Below are 11,358 nucleotides of genomic sequence, written 5' to 3' on the forward strand. Positions count from 1 at the left end.
TCGTTTTAATTATTGCCAATCTTTTATTGTAATACTTGAAACTGTATTCTACGATTTTTAAACAGTTTAACTCTACTTAACTAAATATTCGTGTAGATAGTCTACCGAGCTTTGCCACTTTTGTGAATTCGAATTCAGATGCATACTTTTAACGTATTCCAAGACTGCGAAAGTTACTTTTGAACGTTTTTCTACTGTAATTAAATACTAATAATGTATATCTTAAGATGCGCTAGTTTGTTTGCGATGAATACAAAGAATATAAAAATATATATGTTTTTAATTTGTACAGTATGAGTTGAATGTTTAGTTACAGATTAAACACTGATTTAAGGTTAGTTATGTAGGGTTAATATATTATTTTCTAAACAGTTTTGTTAACTAAACAGTATACTTAACTTCACAACAAATAAAATAAATTCACATCGCTAATGCAAAAATAGAAATATAACTAAAAACAATAACCATCATATTACCATTTGAGTGTTTTATATAAAAGAACGATGTACCCTACAAAAATCGTCACTGTTTCCTAAAAATCGGTAAACACCGGAACTTCTTTAGCATCCAAACAAGTAACTGCTCCTCGAGAGTTCATTAATCAACCCCCTCGCACCCGTTCGCTTTCAAACCGCGTTCACACCGCCGCATTTATCACCGTTCATTAATTTTCAATTCACGGTTATTCACTATACGTGTTCCACTTTTTTCTTTCAGCCGAGGAATTTAGTTCTATAAATCATGATCGATGCGTCCCTCCATCGAGGGGATGTCCTCCCGCGGAAGATCGTGAAAATCTAAAGAAATAATCCTAACGGATGGCCACCCGCGACGTTTGCATATGAAAAGCACGGCGGCCGTGAATCGATACACCTTTATTATTCCCGGGCACTTGCTTATCTCTCGCGGTCCCCTTCTTTCGCTCCCGGGGAAGGAACTCGACAATATTTTCGACTTCCGGGCGAGGAAGGAGCAGCAAGGAAGAAGTTCGAGGTCGAAGGGCGCCGCAGGGGCCGAGGCGTGAAACAATATGCCGAATTTTCACGGTTTGCCACTCGATGACCCTCCATTTGTTGCGTGACTAGTCCCTTCACAAGCTTTCCAAGTTTCTGCATGGACCAGCCGAAACTCGAATATACCACTCAAGAAGGATCGAATCGATTGCTTTAAATTACGTTTTTTGTTTCTGGAATTTCCTGCTCATTCCGGGTCTTCAGTTTCTTCAGCCCTTTGTCTTCGAAGCCTTTTGTCTTCCTAATTTTTAGTAGGCTCGATGATCTTGTAGCGAATCAGAAAATTTTTAAAGCGTTTCCTTTGGGATTTGGAAATTAGCTTCGTTATAAGGGATTGTATCGCCTGTGTTCATTCCGTTTAGACAAACGTTTAGAATGTTTTTAAAAATTCATGTGAACGTCGCTTAGCTATTAAAATAATCGACAGAGTAATTTTTCGGTTCTTTATGTAATTAGACACAGAATGTTAGGAGTTAGCATATAAAAATCCACGAAAGTATCCCATGAATGTTATCAAGTCAATTAACGACAACGAACCCTTCAATGAACACAATCAGCACCATTCAAAGCCAGTTTGCAAGCGAACAGCATCGTTTCCTCGCGCAGCAAATTCATCCGAATGGAATCACGGCATTTTCCTGTCTCATACCGCGCGCGTTTCTTACCGCGACGCGTAAAACGCAACAGCGTAATCGTGGTGAAAGGTCAGCGAGGCGGTTAAGTAAAAAATCCGTCGCCCACCGGCAGCCTCGTTATTCTACTTAGCACCTTGTTACAACCGGCGATATGTGTTCCATTGTGTATTGTCGCGTGGTGTCCAATCACTTATAAGCCTGACGTCTCCGACTCGATTCTAATTTAATTTAGGATTCATTGTTTACGCGTCCCATTGTCGCTGGCATCCGAGGGAACGTGATTCATTTATCGGGCATCGTTGAATTTCCCAGGTGTCCTCCGACAGGAAGAATCTCGCGAAATAATCCTTTAACCCCTTGCCCTACGATTTACTTCTAAGCTGTGATCGATGCAACTACTTTGCCACTAACACGTTGACTGCTATGAAAAACATCAGCGTTTTACGTATCACTTATTCCTTTGTAGCAAAGATAAAAAATTATTAATTAATTGCTATAACAATTCTATTGTTACACTGTTACCTAGTTATTTACACTATTGAACATTTTTATCCAATGTCAATTGTCTTACGAATTATAATCGTTTTCAAGTCAATTCGAAGCGCGGATCTCATGGGACCCTTGTGGCAGCGAAAGTGGTCATAATTTATTGAAAATAAACAGAGAAGTTTCAGGCGTGTTGTATGTCGCTCCTAAGTATAATTATTGGTAACAGAAGAATAAAATTTTATTTGAATTCCATAGAATTGAGTAATATTTATCCTTGTTAGTTTATCTTCAAAATTTTCGCCACGAATCTGTCACATTGTTGTAAAGCGAGGGGTTAAATCTGGCAAACGATCGACTTCCACAGCGATCAGATTTTTCCGTTCGTTAGGGCGAACGATCTCGTTCGGAGGGAAGTCCGAGAAACTCGCGTAAAACCCTGATTCAGCAGAAGCTCGGCTTTAAGACGTTCGCCCGAGCACTTTCCTCGCAACAAAGATCCTCCACCCCCTATCTCGAATCGGCCATTTAATTAGGAGTGCTTTATTTTTCCGACGCCCTTTGTTTCCGGTCAATCTTTCTTCCCCGTTTGTTAAATCACTCCGGAGACGGCATAATATGGAGAAAACGGGCCTCGAACTTTTTAATCTTCGACCGGGCCGACCCCTCTTCCCCCGCCGGTCGCTGGACGCGCGTCCGATTCAACCGGAAACTTTTAAACAACGTCTAGACTCTGATGTTGTAATCGCCGAAGGAGAATTTCATCGATTCACGGTGCCTTCTTTTGTGATTTTTAGCGCCGCTTTACTGGAACCGTAAATTTAACTTTTAAGGAAGACTCGGCGTTCGCCTTTTTTACGTGACTCGGTGGATTGATCGTTTTTCTGGATAGATTGGGTTTCTTTGTTCAAGCCTTCGATCTTTAATTCAGTAAAATAGAAGAATTCTAATAGATACTCATTTGGTTAGTAACACATTCTTCAATATTTCTTATAATATAAATGTTGAAACTTTAAGAGAACAAAATGTAAATCACAATCCAATCAGTTTTCTGTAGTTTCACGCTTCTATCTAATATCCTAACGAATTTCTAAATTAACCGTCACCCTATAACTTATTTCACGATAACATTCGCGAGTTTTCACAGTGCTGCTAATTCAAGGGGTCAAATTACTCGCGGCAATAAAAAATCAAAGTGAGAGACGCGAGACCTATAAATTATTCAAACCGTTTAAAATTATTCAGCCACTTCCTTCCGCAAAGTGCGAATGGCGCGGTTACTTGTCCATGACCGCTTTCACCGAAAAAGGGAGAGCTCTCGAGAACCTACACCAAGCCCGGAGTACGTCTTCGAACTCGTTCCTCGCCGAAACGTAAATTTAAGTCACGATCACCCCCAAACGTCCGGAACTGGCGGGGAGCCGGCGAATATGTTTCCCGAGGTTACGTTCAGCGGCGTCTCCAAGCCGCGAAATAAGGGTCGCTCCTCGAACACATGGCGAGGCCATCTCGTCCTCTGTTCTGCACTTTTCCTTCACCCTCCCCTTGTCCGTCGGCCGCGGAGGGTGTCCTCGAATTAATAAAATCCCACGGACACCCCAGGCCGCGCGTCGCCTCTAGCGCGCGGAGCGTGAAAAATGGCCGAAAATCTGATATTCCGGATTAAAAACATTGAAATTCAAAACCCGTCCCTCCGCCCCTGCTAGGGAGGCGGGCGGCGAGAGGGTCGAGAAGTCGTTAAGGGTCAGTTTCAGGCCGCGTTTGCGGCAACCGATCCCCCATCGGGCTCCATCTTCCGCCCACCCCCTGTAAGCATCAACGATCCGGAGATCTTTCCCGGGGATATTATTTTTAAGCCCCCGCGACGGCGGCCGCAATTTGACACAGGCGCGCCGTTTGAATTCGGAATTCAATCGGCGACTGCCGATTCCGATCCCGGCGCCGCGAAATTAAGGGTGGCGCGGAAATTGATAGCGGGGAGGGACGGACCGTGGCTACGTGTCTATGCGTTTGCTGGCAATGTGTCGCGTCCCTGCTGGTCTCTATGCTCTCGGCCGGGTTCAATCATACATCATCCGCGTCGATAATCTTCTCTTCCCCGACCGTTTCCACGACTTATCGCCCCGGTGACCGTGTCGAATCGAAATCGATGGCTAATGTTCGCCGCTTCGTTTGTTACAGAACCGAGATGGCTGCAGTGTTCCCAGTGCTCCAGAAGACTGTCGTCGGCGTGGGAGCTGCTGCAGCACGTGCAGAGCGTCCACGGCGCCAGGCTGTACACGTCCCCGTCCTCGTCCACGAACTCCTCGTCGAACACGCCGGCACCGAGCCCGCCGACGCCCACGCCGACCCACGCCCACCACCTGAGCCCGCCGAACCACCTGAACCTCAGCGCTAAGTCGACGGGTAGCTCGTCCGCAGCGAACTCTTCTGGCGGCACGAACTCCAGCGGTAGCAGTGGCGGCCGGCAGCAGCTCCAGTCCTCCGCGTCTCTAGTCGGCGATCCTCTTCACAGCTTCCTCAGGCTGCCGCAACACCTGGAGCGTAGCTTCCCGCCAATGTTCAGGCCAGATTTTCTGGCACTGAACCCTCTGGCTGGATACAGAGGCCTACAAGAGCTTCAAACTGCGACCAGGAACCTTCAGAACCTGGGCGATCCTCTAAGAGGAATGGACGGCTTGAATCTCGGGGATCCTTTAGTTCGTAGCTCTCTGGACTCGCTGAACAATGCCCGCAACCTAGCCAACCTGGCCGAGCTGTCGCACGGTCGAGGTTTAGCCGGCCAGGCGCATCCTCCTCCGCTTGAGGCCAACCTGGATTTTTACTCGGCGCGCCTAAGGAGCCTCGCTAATCCGTCCTTAGGCGCGGCTCCACCAAGTAGCGGGAATACTAATACGAATCCCAATCCCCCTGCCCCGGTACCGGCGGTACCAGTGCCAAGTACCGTCCAGCAGCAGCAACAGCAGCAACAACAGCAACAACAGCAACAACAACAACAGCAGCAACAGCAGACGACGCAGAACCATAGCCAATCTGTGGAGTCACCTAGCCCGGCGACCAACAATACTACTATCATAGCGCACGCTAATCATCAGAAGGAAAATTCGCCGCCCTGCTACAACCAGAGCCCGATTGGTCATCATAATAATAACAACTCGACCGATAGTGAGAAAACTAGCCCACCGGTTGCCTCCACGCCGATCATCGCTGACTCCGCGTCGGAGACGATTTACACGTGCGAGATGTGCGACAAGAAGTTCCGGTTCCAGACGAATCTGAACGTTCATCGACGAAGTCACCGGGACAAGGAGAGACAGTACCATCAAGACACCCCGAAGGATGGTCAAACGACGCCTACCAGATGTGAAGTCTGCGAAGTGGAGGTAGCTAATTTCGCGGAGCTCAGGAAGCACATGAGGAAGGAGCATCAGGAGAATCTAAACGCTGCCAGTCCTCAAGGCAGTGTGGAGACTGCTCCTGATGATGGCTCCAGCTGTGATGAGAATATGGACTTAGACGAGGCCGAGGAGATCGAGCCAAAGGTTAAGAGAGAGGACGCGGAGGAAAACACTCCGGAGGATTTGAGCACCACGCAAGGCCAGAACGGAGAGGAGAGCGGCGGCAGGGTCGACCAGAAACCAGTCAGCCTGGTGGGTGACTTGATGGAAAAGTTCGGATTGAGCAACATCGCGCAATACTCGGAAGCGTACCGACAGGCGTTGCAGGAGAACCATCGCGGCGTGTTCATCAAGACCGAGTCTCCGTCGAACCTGACCAACTCGCTGAACAATAACAAGGAGAAAGACAGCGCGCTCTCGCCCACGAACTTCAATTCCTCAACCACGCCCAACATATTCTCGGGTCAGGGTTTTCCCAGGTCTTCGGGCCCCGACTTTGGTGGCCTTTGGCTGCCGAGTCCTCATTACCTGGAGAACAACGAGTTCCGCAAAGCGACCAAGGCTACCACTTCCAGCCTGGCTCTGCCGGGCCTACCCAGCCCGTTGCTGAAGAAGGAACGCAGCGGTAGGAACGACACCTGCGAGTACTGCGGCAAGGTGTTCAAGAATTGCTCCAACCTGACGGTACACAGGAGGTCGCACACCGGCGAGAAACCTTACAAGTGCGAGTTGTGCTCGTACGCGTGCGCGCAGAGCTCGAAGCTGACGAGGCACATGAAGACGCACGGCCGCCACGGCAAGGACACGTACAAGTGCCGGTTCTGCGAGATGCCGTTCTCCGTGCCCAGCACGCTGGAGAAGCACATGAGGAAGTGCGTGGTGGTCGTGCAACAGGGCCCGAAGCTCGGCATGCCGTATCCCGGTAGCCAGGACGAGGACTCCTCCTTGAGCACTAAGGATACTTGATCTTGGAACGGAAGCCTACCGCCGATCCCGCCACTGTGGCCCCACAGGCCGCCCTACCCGGTGTACTGAACAGGGGATCTTCTTCCTCGGGAGAGCGTGAAGAGCAGAACCAGAGAAAAGAAGATGGAACAATGTTCGTGTCCGATGAAAGTCGAACTCAAACGAATGAGAGGATGATCAGGAAGCATGCACTGCGGAGAATCTCCCTGGATAGAGTCCACGGTCGCCTCTCAGGTTTAGGAGAGGTGGTAGGTCGGCGAGCAAACAGCCGATCGGGGGACCTGGAAACGGTCCCAGCGAGGAGTAGAGATGAGACCCTTAAGGAGATTCCGAGAAGGGTCGTTCTAATCACGTGAACCGTATGAGTACGGTTGAAGGGTGGGGAAGGATGACGATCCAACCCCGAGTTCATAAATTCAACTAGAAGAGAAAACGAATGGTTACCACTTTGCGAGTCTCAGCACAGTTATTTAAAGTATATCCTTATAAATAGTTATAAATAAAGACACTATAAATATGCATATATATATATATAAAAAATAAAAATATATATATATATAAATATATAAATATGAGATCTAAAATGGAAATTATACAGAATATAAATATTATACATAGGATAATGAACATAGTGACTTTATTATCGCATTTGAAGATTATTTATTTAATGATAAATATATTATTGCATACCGTACGACGTGATTTAGCTGTGCGAACACGCGCGCGACGTATGTCGCTGTGTACGCACAGATGAATTACGTTGTACGGTATGAAGACCTGCAACCACTCTGTATGTATTAGAGACAAATGGGGAGAAAAAGACACGAAGTGGGTAAAGGAAAAAACGAACTTTTTGTACATTATTACACCGACACGAGACGTCGCTGCGCGTCGATTGACGTCGACACGACACTCTTTCTTCGTCTTTCTTTTCTCCTGTTTTTCTTTCCTTTCTCGTTTCCTTCTTTATACGAATAAAGAAAACACGTTCCCCTCTCGCGGTCGGGAGGAGAACAATCGGCGACTCCGACGATCCTGTGTGTATATATTATACATTCGACACATCGACACCACTGGCGCTTCAGTTATCGACGGATTAGGATACCGGGAGTGCTCGGGTGGTTCGTTTAAACGTGTAAAGGGATAAAAATGCTGCGTTTTAGATATTAAGACTCTAGCTCGATCCTATGTAAAATGTATCATAGTACATTTATTGACTTCATTGTCCACTATTAATTATTACTACCATTTCTATTATTGCCTATTAATATTATTCATTATTATTATTATTATTATTGTCATTATTACTATTATTATTGACTATTATTATTACCATCATTATTATTATTATTATTGCTATTATTCATTGCCACTATTATTAACGCGGTTCGCAGCGACTGCGAACGCCGTCTTCATTATTTTATCCCGATATTAAATTATTATCGAAAGCTGTTTTAAATGGTTAAGAAGATGCCAAAGTTGTTTAGGTTTATCGTCGCGCGGCCGGTGTCCGTCGATCCCGTGATTTTCGGTCGCCTCGCGCCGGTGCCGTTACCAGTGTAACGTTAAACGAAACAATTCAAATCGAGGAAGTAAAATCGAATAAATTCGTGATGTTCCAGCGAAGCGGGTTATAAACGAACAAAAAGAAAAAACACGGTTTCACATTTCGGTGGGAACGAAATTGATCGATTCGCGGTGGCGCGAAAATCATCGTCGACGGTCACCGTCGCGGATCAAAGCCGACGCCTATCGTTATAAGCGCGTTTGTTCGTTGGTTATATTTATTGCCCGTGATGTGGCCGCGGCACGGCTTTCGCCGGATCGAGGCGAGCCCGTTGATCCAGCGAAAATCGTCGAGTCCTGCCACGAGGCGCACACACCGCCTGACGGTTGGTTGACGATTATTATTAATTATTACTATTATTTTTTTTTCTGTTCTTTCTTTTTGCCCAAGACTGAGGTAAGAACGGCGGGCCGCGAGCTGATCGTCGTCCCAACGGATATCGATCACATTATGTTTTTATTTCACACCTTTCTTTGCGTTCCATTAACGTGTAGTTTCCGTTCATTATTATGATTATTAATATTATTATTATTACTATTATTATTATTATGAATATTATTAATATTATCATTTTTCTTTTCTTCTACCTTCTACTTTCCTTCCGTTCGTCCTGAAACGCCTCGTTGTAAACGTTTTCGAAGGGGACTGTTCCTAAAAAAAAAATGATCTAGGCAATAAGGTAATTACTTTACGGAGACCGAACGACGAATAAGGGAAATTAAAGAAAGATCACTTCGATTTCTGTAATGTTGAAACCGAAGGATGCGCGTGTGAATGTACTTGTGCGCTCGAGGATTTTTTCTTCCGCGTAACCCGGTGTGCGAGAGAGAGAGAGAAAGAGAGACCGAGGGAGAATGAGGGAGAGAGCGGAGTATAAGGATAAGGAACAAAAAAAAAACATGGAAAACTCATATCAACATAGTTGTCTCGGTGTTAGACGTGTACGGCTCTAGATAAAAGAAAAAAAAAACACAAAAATCTCGTTATCTAGTTTAATGGTGCGGCGAGAGGCGAGTTTGTTAGATCGATTCCGAAAATACGTACATGCCAGGCTCCGTTTATACGATATTGTAAATAATGGCACTGCCCGTAGCGAATGAACGAGTGAGAGTGAGTGGGAGAGAGAATGTTTGAATGAAAACCATGTTTGTGTGAGTGAATGAGAGAGAGTGCGTGTGAGAGAAAAAAAAGTGAGATGATAGAAGAGACACGGTGATGAGGAGGAGGTGGAGAACCGGGCGGAGAATAAGGCAGACGAATGTCGTCACTATTCGAACACGAGAAAATAAATAAATCATCACTACTATCAGTCGCATCAGTTTTTTCATCGTTCACGAACGAATCGAGTCCGCATTCTATCGTCTTCGAATGGAAACCGGGACGCGTGGCGGTGTTGTCCGGCGATGATCCATTTCTTGGGGATACTTGACCATTTCGCTGTATTATCGTGATTTTACAACAATTTTGCCTCGTTAGCGTCACATTTTTCAATGGCCAATTTCTACGTTCATTGTGGTAAACGAGCGGTGTTCTGAGCGAAAGTTTATTATTGATTAATTGGATCTTAGTTTCTTCTATTTTTTTCCATTGCGAGCAAAGTTGGATGAAATAAGGGAGTTTTCTTCTGTAAGGTCGTGTTCGTTTGAAAGAACTACCATAGAATCACGACTGATAGAATGAAAAGTAAATTAAGTTTTCTATTAAATACCGTTACACTGTCCAAACTAACGCAACCTTAAGGAGGTAAAATTGTACACAAGTGTGCGCGACTCAAAACCATTTCTTCCCGCGTTCTTGATAAGAGAAAGAAGCATTGAGAGCAGAAAGAAGTGTTCTCGAGCTAGTAAAGTCTCAGCGCGAATTTATTCGTGGAGACTATAGCACTCTGAGCTTTGTGTCGGTCGATTATAGTTCACTATAGCGTCGAAAGGGTTAACGACACCGGGAAATGGGCTCTTCGCGGCACGAAAAAACGCACGCGCCGCCGTTTCCACTAGTATTCCCCTCGTCTTTCTTATTCGAATTCATCCTACACAGGACCAAGTTCCCTGCCTCACGAACAGCGAACAAAAAAAAGAGAGAGATAGAGAGAAAGAGAGAGAGAAAGAGAGAGAGAGAGAGAAAAAGAGAACTCAATCACACACGCAAATCTCGCGACGTACGATCCGACCGGCGGGACACGAGCGAAGAAACTCCAGGAACGGGGAGAATCGTGAGAAAATCATCGCAAAGGGAAACATTAGTCCCGCGAGTTTCCTCGTGATCAACGAAGATCCAGTCTTGAGTTGGTGTCCGGTCGGTCCGATCTCCGACGTTACTACACAGGGTAAATCGAGTAAATAAACGAAGAAGAAGAAGAAGATGAAGATGAGTAAAAAAAAAGACGGTGAAAGGTAATCCCAGATGAGAGAGAGGGAGAGAAAGAGAAGAACGACAGAGGTATAGCGAATTTGAAGTATCTAGACAGTTTAAATAAATAAATCGTAAAATAAAGATGAAGTATTTCCTATAATATAGTAAGCGGAGGCGGAAGTCGGGTGAACCGCGCGGACGACAGTCGCGACGGGGTGTTTTCGTCGCGTCGCGGGGTGTCGGTGGGCGGACAAACGGTACATCGGTAGCAGGGAAATTGGATTTTTAGCGAATGAAATCTTCTGATCCAGGGTAAAATAATCCGAAGCTCGGTTTCTAGGGGCGGCATCACTCGGTTTTTATTTAAGAGAAAAAAGATACAACAAATTTTGAAGGGGCTGGGAGAGCGAGATGGGAGGGACGAAGAGACGAAAGGGAACGGAGAGAAAGAAAAACCTGGCGTTCGGAGCACTTTTAAAACCGAGGATCGACATTAAGGCAATACGAAAACGCTGGCGTCTTCGGGCAAAGCTCGGCCAAAGCCGGCGACCCGCCTTTGGCCAGCTTTTCCACGGGGAAGTCCCTAATTATAAACATAGCAGATACGGTGTATGTCTTGTGCGATTCAAATAAACCACATTGTTTTTAAATAATCGATGTCGATCGAATCATTTCACCCCTCATTGATCTCCTTGTTAATCGATTATCCTACAACTGCGAATTATTGTTTTATGTTATTTTATATAGTGAAGCTGATAAATTATTTTTTGATGTTGTTTTTTTGTAAATAAATGATACTCAATAGTTATGTTGTCTTTTTTCTTGTTGTTGTTGTCGCTGTAGTTTCTTTTGTAGTTTTTAGTGTAATGAACGAGAGGATAATCGATCCTCGACGGCAACTGATTGATTGAACGATCGACCTTCCGGCGATCTTCGATACG

At 45.6% G+C, this 11,358-nt stretch overlaps 1 protein-coding gene across 1 annotated transcript in view; it reads left to right on the forward strand.

The window, feature by feature from the left end:
- Nucleotides 1–11,151, forward strand: part of Cph (BCL11 transcription factor chronophage) — a 50,873-nt gene extending 39,722 nt beyond the window's left edge. The window contains exon 3 of the mRNA XM_031974967.2: nt 4,316–11,151. Coding sequence (XP_031830827.1) covers nt 4,316–6,498 — 2,183 coding nt within the window. The 3' untranslated portion in view covers nt 6,499–11,151. The remainder of the gene's footprint in view (nt 1–4,315) is intronic.
- The last annotated feature ends 207 nt before the right edge of the window (nt 11,152–11,358 follow it).

Source organism: Nomia melanderi, chromosome 12, assembly GCF_051020985.1.
Source record: "Nomia melanderi isolate GNS246 chromosome 12, iyNomMela1, whole genome shotgun sequence".
Lineage (NCBI taxonomy): Eukaryota > Metazoa > Arthropoda > Insecta > Hymenoptera > Halictidae > Nomia > Nomia melanderi.